Here is a 23,393-nt window from a genome sequence, read left to right as displayed (position 1 = left end):
CCCTGTTTAATAAGGCCAATGCTAAACTGCAATAAATGGCAGTTTTCAAGTCCTCTCCCTTTCTTCAAAACAAGTTTCAACCCCAGAACTTGTTTTCTATATGCCCCAGGCCGCTTTGAATGTTTGCAGGGAAGTTTTCTGGGTCTCCTAGAAGTTTTGGTGAAAAAAATAGTTAGAAAGAGGAGGCATGACAATATTATTAAAGCACCTAAAAGGTCTTTGTCGGAATAAAGGTAAAGGGACCCCTGACCATTAGGTCCAGTCGTGGCCGACTGTGGGGTTGCAGCGCTCATCTCACTTTATTGGTCGAGGGAGCCGGCATACAGCTTCCGGGTGATGTGGCCAGCATGACTAAGCCGCTTCTGGCGAACCAGAGCAGCGCATGGAAACCCCATTTACCTTCCCGCCAGAGCGGTACCTATTTATCTACTTGCATTTGACGTGCTTTCGGACTGCTAGGTTGGCAGGAGCAGGGACCGAGCAACGGGAGCTCACCCCGTCGTGGGGATTCGAACCGCCGACCTTCTGATCGGCAAGTCCTAGGCTCTGTGGTTTAACCCACAGCGCCACCCGCATCCCTATTTGTAGGAATAGTAGGGGTGAAATGGAATTTTATCTGTATTAGAGTTAAGACCTGAAGGGTTGTTTGAGCCTGTTTCATGGAGGAAGAGTAAGTAGACTATGGAGGTACCCATAATAATAAAGGGGAGTACAAAGTGAAGGGTAAAGAATCGAGTTAAGGTTGCACTATCTACTGCAAACCCGCCTCATACCCACTTGACAAGGGTAGAACCTATGTAAGGTACTGCGGAGAGAAGGTTGGTGATGACAGTGGCACCTCAGAATGATATTTGCCCTCAGGGTAGCCCATAAAATCTGTGGCTATTACTAGGAGAAGCAGAAGGACTCCAATGTTTCAGGTTTCGGTATAGGTGTAGGATATTGGTAAAACCTATTTGGTGTTTCGCAACTTTCTGACTAGTTGCAGGACCTTAGCCAGACCTAGCAGAGTTAACGCAGAATCCACGGAAGCAATTGGCGACTTGGCTGCAGACAGGATAGACCAATCAGGGAGGATAGGACCAATCCAAGACAGGATAGACCAATCCATGTCTCTGTTATCACCAGGCAGACTTACTCCTTCATATTGCCTTCTGGCTGTCTGCCAAACCTTAATTGACTCTGTGTGAGTTGCTGCACATACACAGTTTCCCAACATAGGAGCCATAGTAAAGACCTCATCCAATGTGAAGGTAAATGCAGATAAAGAATAAGAAGTGCCAGCGGCATATTTTCCATTGTCACAATTCTCTGCAAAGCCAAAATGTGGGGCTCACCAACAAGACGACAAAAATCCACCAACAGCATACAAATCAATATGGCTAACCTGATGCAAAACACCCACCCACCCCACGAAAACAAAGACCACCACAGCCAACCACAAATGAATAACCACACCCTAGGCCAACCCCAACCTCTCACCACCAAAGGAACACAAGCGAACAGCAGAGAACCTGCACAAGCAATGCTGACACCAAACCCTACATATAGTAAGTAAAACAGAAACATCGCCACCCGACCCCACCCACACCCATCTTCCCCCCTCCACCTCTTTCCCCCTTTTCTTCCCAATGTCTCAACAAATGAAACTGATTGTAAAATGTTACATGGGGGGGGGGGGGAAATACGAGAGAGAGACATTGTACACACTTTTGTAAATCAAGAAAATCTTTAATAAAAATAAAAAATGTAGGGCTCACACATCCCCCCAAGTAGGTACACATATGCAGCCCAGTATCTCATCACAGAAGAAATGTGTGAGGCCAGCCATCTTCATTCTGCACAATGCAATGCCATGGGCATGCAAGGCCTTACATTATAGAGAAACCAAAGTGTGGGGTCCAGCACCCAATCACTGCACTTCTGCCAGCGCCACTCTTGGGCCACTTAAGGAGCAGCCAAGCACATAGCACCCAGAAGTCCTGCTGTGAGCGGGACATCCTGGATTTACAGAAGCCTCCCCGGCTTTTGTTTGAAATCCCAGATGTCCTGCTTCTGTTGTCTTGCCTTCGCCATAGCAGCTTCTGCCTCCGCCGCGCTTCCGGAAGTGTGCACAGAACATCCAGGAAATACACTTCCCGGAAGGAGATGTGCCACTTCTGGCAGACGTGGCGAGGAGGCTGCAAGGAGGCTCAGAAGGCTGAGGTCTAGCCACAGTGGCAGAAGAGAGAAGCCGGTGAACCTGGGTGAGAAAACGTAGGAGGGTATCGAAGCAGTGTCAGGAGTCTCAATGCACCCAACTGGACTTACCCCTGCCGCCATTTTAACCCCCCCCCCCAAAAAAAAACCCCAGGTGCTGTCATTGCTCCAGCAGTGAAAAATAGCCTTGGACCTGTGCTCCCCCTCCACTGGACCTGTGCTCCATTGCACCTGGGAAAATTACAAAATAATGCCGAGGTAGTGACATGCAGGGACACGATACAGCTCTTCTGTTGAAGTGAAGCAGTTTTGTCCCTCTAAACTGCTTGTATGAGAGGTAAGCTGGGACTCAGAGCGATTTGGGAAAGTGTGGGATAAATGTAATAAAAGAAAGCTAATTCGTAAGTCTAAGATTTGAGAAGAGGATCATACAAATTCCCTGATCCAAGGCACTAAAAAGAAAGCTTTTGTCTCGGTGATAGTAAATGGTGAGAAAACTAGTCATATCATGCATTCGTGTCTTGTGGCATAGCCCCCAAAGGGCATTTCTGACTGAAGACTGGTAATTTTTTACTTTCAAAACATGATGTCCATTCTCACTTGAGTGTTTCATCTTCCCTCAGTTCTGTAAATGAATTTGTACTTTACAGTCTCGTGAGTTGTGTTAGTTTTATCAATAACACTGACAAGAGACCTATCTGCTCTTTTACTGGTGAAATGTCTTGTCATAGTAGCTACCATAGATACACCACAGAAAAATACGTTCACTAAATAGCATTGTGGCTTCTTGTTAATAAGCCCTTAAGTACATGCAGTATGTTAAGTCAATTTCAGGTCAGTTTATGCCATCATTTACCCTTTTGTTTTGCTTATTCGTGACATCTGTATGCTGCTTAATTACGGTATTTGCATTTCTACATGGTGTACATAAAAAACAAACCACAGAAAATGGGAAATTTTAATAAACCTTCTGTATACGGAATTTCATTCAGACAGCTCAGGGGTTGGATACCTCCGTACCCTCCAACATTTCACCAACGAAAATAGGGATGTCCTAAGTAAAAATGGAACATTCCAGGATCAAATCAGAAACTGGGACTGCTTCTCTAAATCAGGGATGTCCCTGGAAAATAGGGACACTTGGAGGGTCTGTATATGCAGAACTGAGCAGAGGATAGGGATGGCAAAATTGGTCAGGTTTGTTTTTCCTTTTCTCATTTCTCCCAACATAAATTCAGTTCTCCACATTTCCACCACAATTTGTGAATTGGGGGCGGGGGGGCGGGGAATCTGCATGAAAATTCACCAGCATTTAATGTGAATACCTCCTGATAAATACATTTTTGTATGCCGTTTCGACTAATATACACATTTTTGCTAACAATTTCTCGAAATACCCTTCATAGCCCATATAGCATAACTTGATTACACTTTGAAAAGACAAAACCTTAGAAAATGCCTTGAAAACAATAACAAACCTGCAGGGATACCCCCCCCCCAATGTATGTATGTATGTATGTATGTATGTATGTATATAAAAACCTTTTACTAAAGTTATTAATTAATTTAGCAGTTTTTTTGAAAAACAACAACACCATAATTTATTTATAAAACATATCCCTATATATATGGGGTGCAGGTGGCACTGTGGGTTAAACCACAGAGCCTAGGACTTGCTGATCAGAAGGTCGGCGGTTCAAATCCCCGTGATGGGGTGAGCTCCCATTGCTCTGTCCCAGCTCCTGCCAACCTAGCAGTTCGAAAGCACGTCAAAGTGCAAGTAGATAGAAGAAGAGAAGAGTTTGGATTTGATATCTCGCTTTATCACTACCCGAAGGAGTCTCAAAGCGGCTAACATTCTCCTTTCCCTTCCTCCCCCACAACAAACATTCTGTGAGGTGAGTGGGGCTGAGAGACTTCAAAGAAGTGTGACTGGCCCAAGGTCACCCAGCAGCTGCATGTGGAGGAGTGGAGACGCGAACCTGGTTCCCCAGATTACAAGACTACCGCTCTTAACCACTACACCACACTGGCTCCCAGATAAATAGGTACCGCTCTGGCGGGAAGGTAAATGGCGTTTCTGTGCGCTGCTCTGGTTTCGCCAGGGGCGTCTTAGTTATTCTGGCCACATGACCCAGAAGCTGTCTGTGGATAAATGTCGGCTCCCTCCGCCAGGAAAGCGAGATGACTGCCACAACCCCAGAGTCTGCGACTGGACTTAACTATCAGGGGTCCTTTACCTTTACGCCTATATATAGTGCAAATACTGTACTCCATTTATTTGAAAATTAACATGGTCTAATGGGCAGATTTGTACCATCACTGTTACAAACTATACATGAAAAAATATGCCCCTTTCTTGCTTATTTAAGCCATCATTGATTTAAATCAGTCCACCTGACTTTAAAGTTACCCCCCCCACACACACTCAATTCATTACTAGAATTTGACATGATCTGCATTCTGACATATTGCTCATGCCACCACAATATCTAATTCACTCCTTACATTGCATTGTTTCAAAAAACTACAAAGCATGGCACCTTTTCTCTTGTAAGGAGGCAAATTCAACTGCTCATTGTCAGCGATAAGCTGATTTTAAAGAGCATGGCTGATTACTAATTTTAACCCCAAAAGTTGACACACTAGAGTGACTGTATGTAGGCGACAGCAAAGCGCTCCCCCTACCCCAAAATTAGGTCACTGGGAGTTCACCGACAAAAAGAAGAAGTCTCTTCTCGTGAATCTCAACAATGTAGACCCAGTTTCATTTACCGTAAGCAACATCCACTTGAAAATACACAGAAAGAAATTCCAGCAGAGAAAAGGGCACCAAAGTGGTGAGTAAGAAGCGAGATAATCAGCACCTTTCAAATTCTGCTTTCATCTACAATGACATTGTAATTTTTATGCACTCTTGTCTTCACTTGCGGATGAGGCTATACATTTCTGAAGCTGAGGTTGCAATCATTTCTGGGTCAGTCATTTATTGCTACGCTTTTCCCTACACCGTGGGTGAGGAACCTGGGGCTCTCCACTTGTCATTGACTACAGCTCACATCATAAGCTTTCGTGTGCATGCACACTTCTTCAGATAGCTTATACCAAGAACAAACTTAGTTGGTCTCTAAGGTGCTGCTGGACAATTTTTTTTATTCTTTTATATATTTCAACTGCATCAGACCAACACGGCTACTTACCTGAATCTAGAGCTGGGAGTAGTGATGTTAAATTCTTGAGAATAATCTTTTGGAGAATATTCTCGATTAATGAAGTGTGTACATTTAAAGCAGCTGTGTAGATGACACAGAATTTACAGTTTGTGGAGAATATTTTCTCCGGAGAATTTTCTAGCAGAGAATATTCTCGCCTCACAAAAGTAGTTGGGAGTCTCGACAAAGGCCTATCCTGTGCTCACGTCTAGACAATTAATCCAATCCAAAGTGAGCTGCATGCAACTTTAGCAGCAAGACGCCGCTGCAAACCAACATTATGCATGACTGATAAGTTAGGGAAGTCCTTACCTGCTCCCTCTATCTCACCCAATGCACATAAAAAGCTGGACTGCATTTCGTCTCATCTGGTAACGTCCATGTCTCCTTAAGGGAGGGGTGGGGAACCTGTGGCCCAAGAGCAGACTCATGAAATGGTGAGGGGAGACGGATCTTTCTTTCTTTCTTTCTTTCTTTCTTTCTTTCTTTCTTTCTTTTTAGGTCTCACCTTTCCTCCAAGGAGCTCAGACTGGCGTTACAAGATCCTCCCCTTCCCCGTTGTATCATCACAACGACCCTATGAGGTAGGTTAGGTGGACTGGCCCAAGGTCCCCTAGCTCAGTGGCTGGTTGGAGATTTGAACCCTGGTCTCTGAGGTCCTAGTCTGACACTCTAACCCATGGGTAGTCATGGGTTTTTTATACCTACCACCCACTAATGCATCTTTCTTGATGGTGAAATTTCCTCACCGCCCACCAGTGATTGATGGAAGGAGGATTCAGCTTGTGCTGTAGAACCCCCTACCGCCCACCTAGAATCATGAAACGCCCACTAGTGGGTGGTAGGGACCAGGTTGACAACCCCTGCTCTAACCACTGCACCACCCTAGGAGGGGGGGAAATAGTGAGAGGGGAGAGCAGAAAATACTGTAGTGGTGGAAGGAGAAGGCTAGCCCTCTGTATACAATCAGCTCAGACCTCTGGAAAGAGCCAGGTGTGCTTCCCCTGATAGCCTGCTGTGAAGGAAGAGAGAGGGAAAGAGAACAAAGGAGAACGCAAAAAGAGGGAGAGAAGAGATAGGTACTTTTAGCTCCTGCTCCACCCATCACCTGCATTGCAGCCCTCAACACGCTGACACTGAGGGAATGCAGCCTTCAGAAGATGAAAAGGTTCCCCTCTAAGGCATCCACCATCTCACATGGATTTGGTTTTTCCTTTTTATGTAGTAGCAGATGGGGCAGTGGGCGCTTTCCTGACCTCTTGGCTGTGGAGTTTCCGATGAGTACTGAGAGGATGGACAAGGTGGCATGAAGGTCAGCACTGTGCAAACATACCAGCAGAGCCCATATGCATTGCAAGATGGTGCAGAACTGACCTCCTCGCCACCTTGCTCCCCCAACTTTCCCTCTTGGTGTGTAGCACTGACGCTACTGCCGGGAGGTCAAGAAAGTGTTGCCACCTCACCCCGCTTCTGCTACTGAACAAAACAGATTCAGTTTCCCGCACCTGAAGTCTGGCAGTCGAATTTTGAAATGAAGATATGCAAATCTTGTAAATAAGCAAAAAAAGGGGGGGGAAAGGTAGATTCCTTAAGCTTCATTTACAGTGGTACCTCGGATTAAAAACGCTTCAGGTTACAAACGCTTCAGGTTACAGACTCCACTAACCCGGAAGTAGTACCTCGGGTTAAGAACTTTACCTCAGGATGAGAACAGAAATTGCGCGGCAGCGGCACGGCGGCAGCGGGAGGCCCCATTAGCTAAAGTGGTACCTCAGGTTAAGAACAGTTTCAGGTTAAGAATGGACCTCCAGAACAAATTAAGTTCTTAGCCAGAGGTACCACTGTACAAAGATTTTCCACACAGAACCTAACCTTTACTTCATAGCTTTGAAACTTCCTATTTGTCTCTTGATCTAAAAGAGATTTAAAGAAGATTCTTTTTTCCATGGTGCCCATGGACACCAGGATACCTTAAGGCCCAGTCTGTCTCAATTTTTTCCATGAGGTTTTTTGGCCTTTTTTGGAGGGATGCCTATTTGTGGAGGGTGTGACCTGCTTTATTGGGTGGGTGGGGGGGTTCTATGCTTTATTTGTTTTGGTGTTTGTGTGTGTGTTTTGCCTGTTGTTGTGGAGTTCCTGTGAATCATAGTTTTTCTTCTGGGAAATTGGCATTTTGTGGCCAAAATGTGCCCCAGGGCTGATGTAGGACCCCTGTCTCAGGCTTTGCAAAAGTTGGGTTTAATGCCTTGTTAAAACTACAGTCCTATTGATAGTTCTGTGCATATTCCGTCTGAAATGGCTGGAGCTTCCACAAACACAGCTGCACAAGGAACGAACACGTCTACGTCTGCAAACACATGTTCCCAAAACTACTGTGTTTATCAAGGTTACACAAAGGTAACCTTGAGATGAGAATTGCAGGTGGGAACTGGTGAGTGCGAAGGTTAACTCTTCCCACACCCACCAATTCTTACCTCAAAATGTCCCCTTAAAGGCAATTTCCTCTTAACTGGGTTTACTTCTGGTCCCAGAGAGCAACAGGAATTAAGTGATATTGCTGGAGGAAATTGCATCATTCAAAGCATCCTGAGAAATAATTGCTCAGGTCAAGGAAGCATATGGCAAGAACTTCCATTTTATAAAGGCAGAATTGACAGCATTTTAGGAGCCACCCAAACACAAATCAGAATGTTGTTGAACTGCTGTTGCAATTAGGGCTGGACTCACCAATTTAGAATTGCTACAAAGCCTACCTACTTGGCGAGGAGGAAAACAAACCGCTAAACCTCCAGAAGACACAGTGTGGAACTGTAGAACTGATGGGTCTGGGTGCTCAAAATTGGGGTGTGTGTGTGTTCATTTCCCCCCTTCAACTCCCATTTGGAAACGGGGTGAAAAATAGGCATTTGGGTGAAGAATTGTGAAGCAGACAAAGCTAGGTGGTTGGCCATCCGTTTGTATTGGAGAAAACACCCACAGTGCCTGTTGCAAGGACAATGTGGCCTTACTAAGGTGCCCATGACCCATGGGTTGGAAGCAGAGTTGTCCCTCAAGTTAATGGGCTGGTCAAAATATTATCCATTGACCAGTGGTGGAAGAAGGGGGTGCAGGGGGTGCAGTCTGCCCTGGGTGTCATCACTGAGGGGGAGGAGTGACAAAATGAGTTTTGGGGTTGTTTTTTTTAAATGGGCTCACGAAACTTTTTAGGAGTGACGTGGTGGCTTAGGTGCCTGCAGGTTCCGTGCTGCCTGAAACGGCAGCGTGGGACTTGCATCTGCCTACTGCCTCTCCCTCAGCCACCCTACAGCTGAGGGGGAGGCAGCGTAGAGGCTCCAAGCGTCAGGGAGACTCGCTCCACCCCCACAGGTGGATCGCCCCGCCCCTGGCTGCAGGACACGCCCCCGTACCTGAGCAGCTAGCTACGCCGCTGCTATTGACCACCTAGACTGTGACTGCAGCCACATGTTGTCAAACAATGGCAAACTCATTCCATCGGCTCTGCTGAAAGACAAGTTGCATCAAGCCTATGCCTACACACAGAGAGAGACACACTAACACCCATCACTAGGTAGCATTCATGCTATTCCATCAGGTTGCAGCAGTGGGTGAGATGGAAAGCAAGGCCACCCCATGGGCTTAGCTGGAAGCCCAGCCACATTTGCCCCATCCTCTCCCTGAAACTGCTTCTCTTTCCAGCTGGTCATGATCAGAACTACTATTGAAGAATAGGTGCCCAGTTCTCTTTTTTCCTCTTTCCTCACCAACTTTCTTTCTTTCTTTCTTTTTAATTATTGCATCTTTTAGATGGTAAAGACAAGGGCTGTCTTTCTTTCCTTTTTTCCTTTCTTTACTGATTGCATGTAAGGCTCTCCAGGAGCCTTTCTGACTGTCAAGTAGGTGCAAAAATGCATCAGATAAATAAATGCCGCATTGCAGATAGCAGCTTACATCTTAAAACAGAATTCGCTATAGTGTTATATAGGAAGACTAAAGGTTGTTTGCCTCCTAACACTACAGCAGTGTTAGGGGTCAAGCCAAGAAGCACAACAAAGCTTCTTTTGTTGTCTGCCTGCTACATTTGCAACCATCCCAAACAGGAAAAGAAGACGTCAGCAAGAGCAAAGGCCCGCTGCCTAGGGCTGACCCTGTCACCATTCTTCTCGCTGCGGAACCTGGAAGTAGATCCTGCATGAGATCTAGTAGGCTGCTCTGCAGAGCTCCTGTGAGGGGCTGCACTTTCGACACCTGAAAACCTCTAAACAGGTAATCTGACTATTATTGGAGCAACTGAGGGTTTTTTGGTAATTAACACAATTTTACAATTAATTATCTCCTAACATTAGGTTAATGCTTCAAAAAATGCTTGCACATTATTGGCCAACATTTGACTTAGTGACTTGGCCAAATGTTATTTGAATGGTCAAATGCCCAAACCTAGCTTGCAGCACATTGACATACACTGAAAGTAAAATAAACTACAGTACTGCAATGGCACCAAATCCATCGGAATCATTTCCATTAACCCGAATTATTGGCATTTTGCATGCTGAATTTTTCAGGTACTAAGTTTTAGATGGTTGTCACGGGTAGTCAGCCCAACATAGCAACAAGCTATTCACATCACCTTCTCACAGAAGCTGAAGACCTTGATCTGTAAGTGTATATTTAAGGAAGGGCACACTGGATTTGTGGCATAGTGCTACAAAAAGAGCAATGGAAAAGAAAAAAGTTTTTTCCAGCATTATAAGGGGCTCTCCACAAAAATCAGAGACATCCTGATTTGCAGGTCTGTGCAACAACCAGCACTGTATTCTGAAGTCCATTTCCAAGGACTGTCAGTTCTCTGCACCACTTCACTGCTCAGTGTTCAGTCTGTCTGCAACACTCCCAATTTGTCTGCAAGACTCTTTCTCAGCTAGGTAAGATTCTAAAGATAAAGCAGATTAATTAGGGAAGGTAAAACACTGAGAATTCAATTGTCAGAAAACTGCTGTACAACAGAAGGCCACCCTTTGCACATGAGAATGCACTGGATTCTGAACCATGCTGGGAAGAGCAGCTAAATCTTAAGGTGCCAGTATATCCTTAAGCCACATAGCCTGCTAAATTGGGCAATGATAGAAAAGAAAGCTGCTTACCATTCTCTTTCTTTCTTTCCTCTCTTTTCTTCTCTCCATGTTCTTTGAAAGAAGGTGATAGAAACTGATCTAGAGATGGTACCACTTTGTGAAGGATTGATGAAAAGCAACTGCTAGCAGCAAAGGAATAATATCACTTATTTCCTTGCATTTTAAAAATATTAATAATGAAATGATTAACAGGGGAGAAAACTCAACTCCAGTCTTCATGTTCACTGTAACCAGATTACTCATGCTGACTCACCAACCACCACTTCCTCTCTTACATTCTCTTCATACTTCAGAGTATGACTAGTCAACTTCTCAAGATCACTGTATCTCAAATTTATTCCAGGAAGGAGTCCATGCCGTGGGAGGAAAACGCTTTCCAACTCAGTTAGAATCCTCCCCCCCCCCCCAATGCTAAAGGAAGTAATTTCATCCCACAAGGAATAATATGTTTGGAGAGGATTTGCAGGCAGACACACCACACACACAAGAGTCAGAAATTACAGAAGATGCTCGACGTTCAGTGGGTGCACTTTTAAATGTGTGGTGCCATCTTTTATTCCCCCATCCAATTTATATGTCGACAGCTCAAACTGAAAAACTAGCAACGTCAAAGCAATAAATGGGAGAAGATACTGAAATAAAACGGAAGAAAGCTTTTGTAGGCAAGTTGTGTGTAAAAGACTGCCAACCCTGAGCAGACACTAAAAAGATTCTGGAATTAGTCACCTTTCCTCAAAGTGTCTATTTGCATTTGACAGCCAAGGATCACTTCCCACCATCCCCGATTTTTCTCTATGATTGCAATCACATCCTTGAAAATGTGTCAGCAATATTCGGTGAAAGCTCAGATCAGAATAAGGGCTGCTAAAGTGGTCAGTAGCGGACTGCGCCTTCCCAAGGGATTGTTCCACCCACAGGGAAATGTTATGTACTAAGCTTGGATCCTAGAACAATAGGCAAGTAGGATCCTAGAATGCAACAACTGATTGGCTTGCAGGAAAAGACCAATCAGGCTCCAGGAGGGAAGCAGAATCAGCCAATCAGACGGGACTCATTGTGTAAATAATGTATATAAAAGCCTGAGGTTTGGGGGGCAATTCAATCACTGTTTTACAAGCTGCAATAAAGAGCATGAAATCACTACAGGACTCCGAGTATATTTCATGTCCACGGCATAGCATACCACTACCTAAGTGCAACAGAGCGAGCTCGGTTTTTTCAACAACTAATTGGATTGTTCCCAAATTGGGGAAATCTGAGATCGGGGGGGGGGGGGAATGTGTGTGACTGCAGTTCTTTGCAATGCAGATCACGTGGACGGCAAAAACTTAACAAGAACACGGGATGAGCAATTTCAACTCCACATTATGCTCCGGAGTGGACAAGCCCTCTGTGTTCTCAAAGAGTTTTTTCACGACCCACTTCTTTAGCAAGATCTTTCTGATCCATCTTGATCACAGCAGGACCTCACCAGTGTAATACCAGTGTTCTGCCTCAACAGGCCGATGATTATATATTAGGAACCCACAGCTGCTCAGAGCTCCCAGGTGAAGGTGAAGGAGGCATGTGCATTGTTCATATATCACACATAATTGCTGCAGGAAATGCCAGTGCTGGATCCTCCCTGCCCTGATTCCCCCACCACTCCTGGTCAGTTCCTGACCTCTCCCACAGCCTCTATCTTGTCCGTCTAATACAGGTTGTAAATCCTCCTAGCTGAAGCTTCTGTACCACAGCAATTCCAGGGCAATGTCATAAGCACATGTCTCGGGATAGCTAACGATAGCAGGCACAGTACATTAAAAACCAAAAACTCTAGTAGCAACAAACAATCCATTAACAACTAGAAGCAGCTGGTGAAAATAAAACAACAGCCAGTACTAAAATTCAGTTCCAGTTAAAAGGGAGGGGTGGAATGCAAGGAATCCAAAAACCAATTAAGTGCCACTACAAGAGAACAGGACAGTCCTCACCCAGAGCCCCAAACAGAGCAACACAGGTAACAAATTAAGAGGGGTGGTCCTGTTGTAAGTTGCAACAAGCCATGTTAAGGCTGAGGTGGTAGATCAGGAGACGCGGCGGATTGTGCCCTCCCACTCGTCATCTGTTGCTCACAGGGCCGCCCAAAAGCCACAATGCACTACTGAAGCTATTTAGAGTTTACACACATGCGCTTGCATATAATGCGTAGTTTGGTCCTTTGTCTCCTTGGCCCCCTCCGCACTACACACTTAGCACATTGCCGTGCCACTTTAAACAGGCATGGCTTCCCCCAAATAATCCTGGTAAGCGAGTGCAGTTTGGTAAGGGTGCTGTAAGTTGTTTGTTGTTGTTTAGTCGTGTCCGACTCTTCGTGACCCCATGGACCAGAGCACGGCAGGCACTCCTGTCTTCCACAGTTTGGTCAAACTCATGTTGGTAGCTTCGAGAACACTGTCCAACCATCTCGTCCTCTGTTGTCCCCTTCTCCTTGTGCCCGAGAGCCAGTGTGGTGTAGTGGTTAAGAGCAGTAGTCTCGTAATCTGGAGAACCGGGTTCGTGTCTCCGCTCCTCCACATGCAGCTGCTGGGTGACCTTGGGCTAGTCACACTTCTCTGAAGTTTCTCAGCCTCACTCACCTCATAGAGTGTTTGTTGTGGGGGAGGAAGGGAAAGGAGAATGTTAGCCGCTTTGAGACTCCTTAAAGGGAGTGAAAGGCGGGATATCAAATCCAAACTCTTCTTCTTCTTCTTCCTCCGTCTTTCCCAACATCAGGGTCTTTTCCAGGGAGTCTTCTCTTCTCATGAGGTGGCCAAAGTATTGGAGCCTCAGCTTCACGATCTGTCCTTCCAGTGAGCACTCAGGGCTGATTTCCTTAAGAATGGATAGGTTTGATCTTCTTGCAGTCCATGGGACTCTCAAGTTGTTAAGAGACCCCTAATCCCCTCACAGAGCTATAATGCACAGATTTCCCTGGGCGTTGATTGTTAAACCGCCCTGAGAACTGTAGCTCTGTGAGGGGAACAGGGATCTCTCAACAACTCTCAGCACCCTTAATAAACTACATTTCCCAGGATTCTTTCATGACAGCCATTGCTGTCTGAAGTGGTATGATACTGTTTTAAATGTATGGTGCAGACAGAGCCACAGAATGAACAATTCAATCCAAGAGCAAGGACAAAAAGCTAAAAATGTTGTCCGAAACCAAAGAGTTACAAATGCAAAGATTTTGGGTTCCTACAGATGACCTGCTCATTAAGCTGTCATCCTGATTTGTTTGTGTGTTTTCCTGTTAATCATTTGACCATCCCAAACTTTCCCCTATGACTTTACTAAGCACAAAAAGTTGTTACAGAAAGTGCATTTGTTGCGCCAGGCAGCAGAGCACTCAAAACCACTTCAATTGTGGCAAACCTAAATTCCGGAGTGTGCTTGAAACTCTCTCATGAAACACTGATAGACTGGACACAACTGTCCTTACACAAATTTGAATAAGAAAATAAAATTTTAAAGACTTTCTCTACACTCGGGTTAAGTTTAGATAGTCAGCTATGCCTGTGTATGTTTGCTACCCAACAAAGGCTGGTCAAGGAAGTTCTGGTAAACCAACAAACCACAAGTAAGGGTCATCTGAACCAGCATGCCTCAGCTTGTCAGGGTGACAAATACCTCAGGACTGTCTTTTGAATGCTACCAAGCAACAGCTAAAGCAGAAAAATAATCTCTCAGCAGTTTACATAAAGTAGTATAAAGTATTCGTTTAAAATAGCGATTTTAAAATATAGACATAATAAAAATTATCAGAATATGTATAAAATCAACTGATTTAAATGTACACAAGAAAATCCCTTGTCTGGGCAGGCTGGCCTATACAAAAAAACAAAAACAGTAGAAGTCAAAAACAGTACAATGAAGGGGCCTGCATGATGTCAATAGGCAGGAAGTTCCAAAAAAATAGGTGCTGTCATGTGAAAAGCTTGATTTCTCGCAAATACGGAACATTATATGGCCCTTGTAACACTGCCCCTTCTCCAGGTTGGGTGGCACACACAGGGCAAGGCATTCCTTTAAATAAATAGCTCCCAAGCCTATATAAGCACCTGTTACACTAATTGTAACATCCTGAATTTGGCCCAGTCACAGGCGGTTGGATCTTTGAGCAGGGTGCTGACAGAGTCTTAACTGCTCTCAGTTCGTGAAGGAGTTTTGAGGTTAGATCTGTACAGGGTAGCAAAAGATCGGACTTCCATTCTGCTTCACTAACTACAGCTTCTGGACAAAGCACAAAGGAAACCCCACGCCAGTGTGCATTGAGAACCTACCATCACATCACTCCCAGACAAATGTGCACAGGATTGCAGCCTTAAAAAGATACACCCCTCTTTAAAGAGATGTACCTCTGATCTCGAAGCTATTCATAGCTTTTTTGTCACCTTTCCTTTTTACACCAGAGTGTCCCTTTCTATCTGAAAGCATCTTGTAGGAAGCAAATTTCTGGGACTTATTTTGGTGCCCGGAACAAGGGCTGGCCCAACAGTGGGGGGTTTTAACACATCATGACACTACCAAGTTAAAATAACAGTTGGTGAAATCTTAAGCAGGAGTTAACTGGTGGACCCTGTGACCACCTTCAGTCCTGTCCAATCACTCTGGCTCAAAGCAACCCTGGTGGGTTCCCCTTCCCTGCCGCTACCAATGTCACTGTGAAAACCCCAGCCAGGGCCGGCCCACCCATGAGGCAATGTGAAACGACTGCCTCAGGTGGCAGGATCCACAAGGGAAACATATCCCAATGTAGATCGTTAGTCCCTCTTGTTCACTTACCACGTCTTCCCTGGTGAGGAGGAGGCGCCATTTTGTGGTTCGTCTCAGGCACCAAAATGTCTATAAAAATTAGGATGCTCTCCAGGGTTTCAGAGAGGAGGTCATTCCCCATCATCTGCTACAGCTACCTGATCCTTTTAACTGGAGGTGCTGCCATGGATCACCTTGGTACCTACTGCTATGGTCTCCCTGCTCCCATGCAAGACAGTCGATTCTCTCTCTTGCTCAGCCTCATAAGTTCAGGAAAGATAACAACTGTCTGAGGGCTCACGGTGCAAGTTAGGCCGGTCAGACTCCACAAACTATCTGGATGGGAAACCGCCCAAGAACCATATTCAGACCATGCTTTAGCTCCTCAAAGAGCAGGAGAGAACAACAATAGCACCAGTCAGTCAAAATGAGGCTTCTTTTCCTCGCTCTATTGTTTCAGTAAATACCAGGGCCTTTATTTTTTTTAATGGCTAGCTCACCGCACAGCAGACAGATAATAATCATCGCCTAGAGCAAATACTGTCTAGCTAAAAGCAACCAGGACAGGGTTGGGGCTCTTCTAAAAACTTTTCAGCAATAGCCTAGCAGGTGTAGCTTCTCCCAAGGGAGTGTTGCAGAGATGCACCGCTGTGCCTGCAGAATGTTGTCCTGCTTCCAGAGCCCTAAAGCAACGGAAGTCCTGCACCTTTAGAAACGTGGCCATGCTGCACCCGATCCTTCCGCACAACATACATTAATAGAAAGCTGCTTGCCATTCCCTTACCTTTCTGTGGCTTCCACTGACATCGATGCAGGTCACGCAGCACAACTGCAAATGGTCCGGCTTGTCCTGGGAATAATAACCATGCTAGGTCCCATGTCAATCCTGTGCCAAAAAAGAAGGCGAGGGAGGTGGGGAGAGATGAGGAAACGAAGGGGCAATATTTTCCCACACTTTGTAGTCACACTTGCTGTTTTACTATTCCTTTAAAAGGACAGAAATCTGTTTTTGTAAGAAAGTGTAGCTTCTGGGAGAAATTATAAACCGAGATCAAAATTGGGTCTTAAAAAAAAGAGGGAAAAGAGGTAGGGGGAATGGATAAACAAATTTGTCAAAAATAACCAGAGTGTGTGGCTCTGCTTTCCGGTGAACTTTTAGACCTTTGTAGGAAGAAGTCCTGAGAAACATTTTCATGGGAACATTAAGGATCCATCTTTCCCACACTGAAGCCAGCATTAAGACTTTTACTAACTTCTGTGGAATCTGGACCAGACCCTCTAATGGAGATATTAATTCCCTAACTGCTAATTGGGGGGGGGGGGGGGCAGAAAGCACAAACCAAATGAAACTGAGTAACTGTGAATGTCCATGAATGTATGAAGCTGCCTCAGACCATTGGCCAGGGCCAGCCCTACTATTAGGCAAAGTCAGACAGCTGTGTTTGGGAGTCATGAAAGGGAAGCATATTGTTAGTTATTTCATTAATTTTTATTTTTTTTACAAGGAGCATTGTACCAAGTGCTGCCCGGGAATTCTAAGAAACCAAAAATATCTGTGCAGTTTTGAAATCAGCTGTTATAAACTGTGCGGTTTAGAAAGGTTCAGTCTGCTATCTCAATTCAAAATGGCATCCAATTGTATACTTATACAGACAAAAAGCTTTCTTGACCTCAAGGACCATCGTGCAAAATATCATAAGAGGTGTCCCAAGGCATAGCAAACAAACAAACAACTTTCCAAAATACACAGCAGACTAACAGCCTTGGTGTCACTCAGGAATTGAGAAACCAAAAAACCAGCTCTTCAGTGTGACAACATTTACAGACATTTTACAAGACGACCACATGACACTGGTCCTGAAAAAGTATAAATTGGCTCCCAATATGTTTCCGAGCACAATACCGAGTGTTGGTGTTGACAATTAAACCCTACCCAGCTTTGGTCCTGTATACCTGAAGGGGCGTCTCCATCTCTACCATCTTCAGCCCAGACACAGAGGTCCAGTGCTGAGGGCCGCCTGGCAGTTCCCTCACTGTGAAAAGTGAAGTTACAGGGAATCAGGCAGAGCACCTTCTCAGCAGTGGCACCCGCCCTGTGGAATGCCCTCCCGTCAGATGTCCAGGAAATAAACAACTATCTGACTTTTAGAAGACATCTGAAGGCAGCCCTGTTTTGGAAAGCTTTTAATGTTTGATTTGTTGTTGTTATTATTGGTGGTGGTGGTGGTAGTAGTAGTAGTAGTAGTAGTAGTAGTATTTTTGTTGGAAGCCGCCCAGAGTGGCTGGGTCTACGCAGTCAGATGGGCAAGGTGCAAGAAATATTTGATGCTGATGATTATTATGAAAGGGCCCTTTACCCTCAAGACAACTACTTCTGTCCAACTAATGCAATTCTTTTCTCTTGGGACTCCCATAATAGATATTTTGCCCCCCACCACCTTTTGCATGAGCTTCTTAAGGAAAATCTTGTGAATTTTGAGACACACAACTTCCTGATTTCTTTTGACAGCACAATACTTATTTACCTGCTTCTGCTTAGAATCCCCACACACGGCTGGTTTTCTAACTGAGAGGGCCAGCTCTGCCACTACGCGGAGTGAAGCAGCTGCTTCAGGCAGCTGACTTTGGATGTTATTAACGAGCAACAGATTTATTTAATTTATCATTGTTGCATTTTTCCTGCAAAGAAAAGGGAAGAGGCACTTGTGGGATTTTCCGCCTCAGGTGCCGGGGGGCTGTCTGTATCTTGATTCTTGAAAGGAGAGGGACACCGTTTGCTGTTCTTCTCATGCAGCCAAAGGCCTTGTGCCAGCCTGTGCAATCACATCCCCACCAACAAATCATATTTTTTTTACTTTCAAGAGCTGGCAACCCTGCAACATCACCGAGTCCCATTTCTTGAGTTTCTGACTTTGGGATACTGGTGATCTGGCAACTTGACAAGATGGGAAAGACTAATACTGCCCATTACGAAGTAGTTCCTAGAAGAGCTACTAAAAAGTGAAATAAGTTTCATTGGGAAGTAATAGAATCCCACTTCCTTGTTGGAAGTTTTGAAAAGCTCAAAAAGACTTGGGCAGGCTTCTTTCTTGGCTCAGGACAGAGAATTGAACTAGATGATCCACTGGCTTCTGTCCAACAGCAGGAACTGAAAGAGGAAATGTAAACATTTGAATGCTCCCTCTGTAGAATATTGAGACCTGTTGATGTGTCACAAACACCCTGCAAGTGGAAAACCTAATGATTAGGGCAAACCTAATCATCATAAACTTACACCCCAACATGTAGGGTGCTTTTGATCCGGGGGAGCATTCAAATAGGTAACTTCCCACTTGTGGTTTGGTTTTGTAGGAAGGACTCATACAGTGTTCTTTCTTTCTTTCTTTCTTTTTCTTTCTTTCTTTCTTTCTTTCTGAATCAGCTATATTACAGTCCCAATAAAGCAGCAAGCTTAGAAAATTCCTGCACACATTTCAGAATCTTAAAAAATAAATAAATCATCCTGCAACATGAGAATTCAAAATGTACCACCACACAAATTGAGCACTGAAAACAAGCACTTCCCCTTGGAACACTTGCATGCCTTCTTATAGCATAGCGCATGAAGAATCACACACTGCATTTATGTTGTACAAAACGTGTGCCTTCAAAATGGGAATCCTCAGGTTGCAGAGGGCACCATGTTTAAGGAAGCATCTGTCCAGCTCTACCGCAGACTGCAGGATCTGATTACCCACCTATAAAATGGGTGTAATAATCCAAACAGCTGCCTCCTTGCTAATTGGTTCATTACAAGCACTCATTTCTCTAGCATATAATAATGGGATACATCTTGCAATAAATATGCTAGCTAAGCACTACAATATTGTCTCTATAATTTAATGGACCCACAGTGGGGAGGAGAGACAGTTCATGTTTCACATCTCATTTTGCCTTTGAATAACCAATAACACATTGCTAAAAGCTGGCTGCATGAAACAAGTGCTTCATTTGCTGCTTTGGCTTTCTGCTAAATTACAGCACTTTGAAGGAAGGAGAGTGGAGAAGGGGAGAGAAGGAGCTGACTGTTTTCTAAAAGCCGATCAGCTGACATTTAATTGCGGTTATGCTTTTTTTTTTTTATTGCTTTTGGCTTAACCTCCCTCTCTCCTCCTCTACTACCTAAATAACAGAGCGGTATCTTTTGCCATGGAAAACAAAAACCTATTAAATGTCAGGCACAAAGGGGAATAAAAAGATGCTGACATTATGCTTTGCAAGGACAAATTAATTTATGAAAAGAATGTGCGCTTGCCACAACTCATGGAAAAGGGAGAGAGAGAAAATCTCCACGGAGAAAATTATATTAGCCAAAAGAAAATGTAAATGTAAAGTCCTGGTAAGTATGTGAAGTTGCAAGAGCAACTCATTTTCAGTTAGTGTCCAGCTTTCCCAGATCTTGTTCTGTGTGCAGCAATGACACTCCTATGTGCAGCAGTTGTATTGGAAGTGCAACATCCTATGCGATTCGGCTGCACATAGAAAACAAGAACAGATGCACTGCCGCGGTGCAGAAAAATCACAACTTAACCAGCAGGGTAAAATTACAGTCCGACTGCTGAGAACATGTGATTTTCGCATGAGAAGCACTTCCTGGAGGAAGATATTTTTATTCCCTGTGGCAACTAACAGTTTTACAACTTCGGGGACACACATTGGAATCTCCTGCATCAACTAAGTACAGTGGTACCTCGGGTTAAGAACTTAATTCGTTCTGGAGGTCCATTCTTAACCTGAAACTGTTCTTAACCTGAGGTACCACTTTAGCTAATGGGGCCTTCCGCTGCCGCTGGAGCATGATTTCTGTTCTCACCCTGAAGCAAAGTTCTTAACCCGAGGTACTACTTCCGGGTTAGCGGAGTCTGTAACCTGAAGCGTCTGTAACCCGAGGTACCACAGTAGCGACTATGTTTTTGGACTTGTTTGTTTCTTAAATGCCCAGAATTGCCTTCAGAGACTGAACAGGTCCCCTACCACCACAATAACATCCCTGCCACCTCTTAGATCAGAACACAAGCTAACTTACCCTCACAAACAACTCTTATCCATTTGGGGACCCCTGCTTACGGTTTACATTTGCTTTAGTTCTTTGTGGATTGTTTGCTGCCTGCTCTAGGGAGTTAAAGTGGGTATCCCATCTCCTTTTGAGGTTTTGCCTAAAGAAATAAAGGCAAGAGGCTAAGAAATAAGGTGGCACTCCTATGCCTGTGGGTCTGGAGACCTCTCGCACCAAAAAGAGAAAAGGAGCACTTCCAGATGTTTGCTATTTTCAGGAGGGATTCTATATAACACACCGGTGGATTCAGGTTGCACAGTTCAATATGATTTGGTGCTCTTGAGCAACAAAATCATTTCCCCACAGAGCCAGATATTTTACAATAAGAAAAGTGAGGGGGGGGGGGAGGTGTGAGATAACACCTGCTTAAGAAATCATCATCTGACCTTCCTGCAAACAAATCAGAACAAATGCTCAATAAACAGATGACGTCTTATAACCTCCCCACACTTGTGCAGACAAATCAGGATGAATGCTCAATAAACAGGTAATCTGGAAATGAGCTGGGCAGGTTAGCTTCTCGGCATACAGGGGAAGAAAACTGCTGATTCTTGCCTCGTAAGATCACCATTGCAGTCAAGGCACGACCTCTCCAGCCATCCCAAGTGTGGTTAATAAGTGTGCACAGGCAGCTGCAGCTGGGGTAGCAGGTGGCAGAAATTGAGGGTGCTCCTTGCATGAGCAGAAGTGCCTTTCTACAAGCAAGATACTTGCGGATCCAGGCCTTTGGCAATGGAAATAAATAAACTAAACATATGGTTTCCTGAAATTGGAGATAAAAATCTTTCAACTGAGTCTGTACGTTGATGCCATCGCTCTAGCCACGGCAGACCCAGCTAAACTGACAGGATCATTGCAGTGTGTGATTTCGAAGCAGTTGCAAAAGGTAAATAGATCAAGTTCAATAGATATTGGCCTTAAAATAAATAATAAAGGTCTAGGTATGCCAGTAGTTTGCTTGTTTCTATTTGAAATGATATGAGCAGGCTGAACGCTGGTGTCAGGCGTTATAGATGTGAAGGGCATATTAGGTATATAGACATCCACAGAGGAAGGTAGGAACCCCAACCATACACCCTCCAGGCAAATTCATAAGGCAGCAACCAGTCCTTCAGATATCCAGGTCCAAAGCCCGAAACGACTTTCAAGATTAAAAGCCGGCACTTTGAATTGTGCCCTGGAACAAATGGGAAGCCAGTGGGGTTCACTGGAGTTAGTGCCAACCAGTGACCCAGCTATCGCATTTTGTGCCAACTGGAGCTTTCTGAGTAGTTTACAAATGTGGTTCCACATACAATGCACTGCAGTGGTCCAATCTAATCCAGGTGCTGGGTAACAGTGGCCAGGATATTTCTTTTCAGGAGGAGGAGACACAGCTGGAGCACCAGACTAAGCTGGTGGAAGGTGCCTCATGCCACAGATGCTACCTGGGCATCCAACCGAAGGGCAAGATATAATAACTGCATCAACTATCCAGTTTGGTCCCGAGTTAGCAGAGTCCAGCTCCTGTGAAAGAGCTCTTCTTCACTTGCCGCAGGCACCTATTGGACAGTACTTGTGATGACATAGAAGAAGACACAACCCCCATGCTTTACAGTGGTACCTCTGGATGCAAATGGGATCCATTCCAGAGCCCCGTTCGCATCATGAGCAGAACGCAACCTGTGTCTGCGTGTCTACGCATGTGCGGGTCGCAATTTGCCACATCTACACATGTGCGTGACATCATTCCGAGCGTCTGCGCATGCGCGAGCAGTGAAACCCGGAAGTAACCCGTTCTGTTACTTCCGGGTCACCGCGGGACGCAATCTGAAAAGATTTAACCTGAAGCATCTTTAACCCGAGGTATGACTGTATAGGTTGCGTACCCATTGTTCCTTTAAAACACCCTTCAAAAGAATCACGGGAACTATAGTTCATTAAGGGTGCTGGGAATTTTGTAGTTCCGTGAGGGGTTTCCTATTGATTTATTGAAATTCATATGGCTCCCTTCATTCGAAGATCACAGGGGAGTTTGCAGCATAAAAATACAAAGCGAAAACACAAAATATGTAACGAAACGAAAGAAATGAAAACACAGTTCCTAGAATTCTTTGGGGGAGTGCTTTAAAAAGCATGATGTACAAGCAAGCATAGTTTCAGATTTTTAGTTCTGTAAAAAAAGCAAGGGCTGCTCCACTATTTTCCCTCAACTTTCTTCTTTTCCAGCAGGGGAGTGACCAGCACTTGATCTAAACCACCTAACATTTTTTCAAATGCAAATCTTTTCAGCCTCAGCAAAACTCATCCCACATGAGTAAGCCTCTTTCTCTCTACCTCGGCTACATATGCTAACACACACTACAGTTGCATGATCATTGCTAGCTTCGGCTGTAGTACTAGGCAGGAAGTTGCTTCCGTAGCTCAAAAAGGAATAAATAAAATTCTCTTAGCTGATAGTGGTTTTGTTTTTATTCCTGCCTTTATTGCACTTGACATAATGTAGGCAGTTTACATGTAACCAAGCCAGATGGATGTGAAATTTTTTTTCTTCCCTTTTTTTTTTCTCCTTTGCAGGTGCTTTAATAGTGATGCCAAGAAAATCTGGATCAGAAAAAGCCAGTCCTTTTCCAAACATTCTAAAGGATTGAAGTATATATGGCTCAGCTTCAGATGACATATTTGACTGCACTACATAAAAATAAATCCCTCAAACCGCACTTAAAAAACTATAGCAAGGACTTTTAAGCAATACACACAGAGCTGTAAAATAAAACTGAGCTGGCTAATGAAGCATACTGATTTCTATAAATCCTTATATTTTTAAAAACAAAAATATCGCCTCGAGCTTAGCTTTTGAGAGAAACCACATCCTTTGTTTCAATAAATTGGTATGGAAATTCATATATAAATATACATTCCAAATAGCTTTTTATTTCCTATATATTGCTCTTTATGAAGTATTCTGTTACATACCCCTAGCCTTTTTCAGATGGAAACAGGTAT

General features: G+C 44.4%; 1 protein-coding gene and 1 long non-coding RNA gene across 10 annotated transcripts in view; one reads left to right on the top strand and one right to left on the bottom strand.

Moving 5' to 3' along the window:
- The first annotated feature begins 1,114 nt into the window (after window positions 1-1,114).
- Window positions 1,115-23,188, top strand: LOC308472929 (uncharacterized protein). 5 transcript variants are annotated; one of them, XM_080998214.1, is made up of 5 exons: window positions 1,115-1,550; window positions 4,899-5,039; window positions 5,913-5,995; window positions 9,509-9,674; window positions 22,965-23,188. In XM_080998214.1, exons 1-4 carry the CDS (start codon window positions 1,325-1,327, stop codon window positions 9,602-9,604), a joined length of 546 nt encoding a protein of 181 aa, XP_080854340.1. In that variant the 5' UTR covers window positions 1,115-1,324; the 3' UTR covers window positions 9,605-9,674; window positions 22,965-23,188. The 5 variants fall into 5 exon arrangements, with proteins under 5 accessions (XP_080854340.1, XP_080854342.1, XP_080854341.1 ...); XM_080998216.1 differs by lacking the exon at window positions 22,965-23,188 and adding an exon at window positions 16,819-16,844; XM_080998215.1 differs by lacking the exon at window positions 22,965-23,188 and adding an exon at window positions 10,884-11,681.
- Window positions 16,104-23,393, bottom strand: part of LOC308472959 — a 57,936-nt gene continuing 50,646 nt past the window's right edge. For 3 of the 5 annotated variants that reach the window (XR_013983823.1, XR_013983824.1, XR_013983825.1), the window contains one exon: window positions 16,104-16,199. This is a non-coding gene — a long non-coding RNA (uncharacterized lncRNA). Of the gene's footprint in view, window positions 16,200-17,838; window positions 17,993-22,892; window positions 23,027-23,393 lie in introns of those variants that run through there. The other 2 variants (XR_013983822.1, XR_013983826.1) reach the window with 2 other exon arrangements.

This window comes from Podarcis pityusensis, assembly GCF_964106645.2.
Source record: "Podarcis pityusensis genome assembly, chromosome: 3".
NCBI classification, from domain to species: Eukaryota; Metazoa; Chordata; class Lepidosauria; order Squamata; family Lacertidae; genus Podarcis; species Podarcis pityusensis.
The sequence above is the reverse complement of the archived record's forward strand: the minus strand, read 5'-3'. Positions and strand labels throughout refer to the sequence as shown.

Bases quoted from the DNA above. Each gene is read 5' to 3' on its own strand.
- LOC308472929 (XM_080998214.1), top strand. From the start codon at position 1,325: ATGTGGGGCTCACCAACAAGACGACAAAAATCCACCAACAGCATACAA. The intron at 1,551-4,898 runs GTAAGTAAAACA...CCCCAAAATTAG, and splicing joins GACACCAAACCCTACATATA to GTCACTGGGAGTTCACCGAC. The intron at 5,996-9,508 runs GTAGGTTAGGTG...CATCCCAAACAG, and splicing joins CATCACAACGACCCTATGAG to GAAAAGAAGACGTCAGCAAG.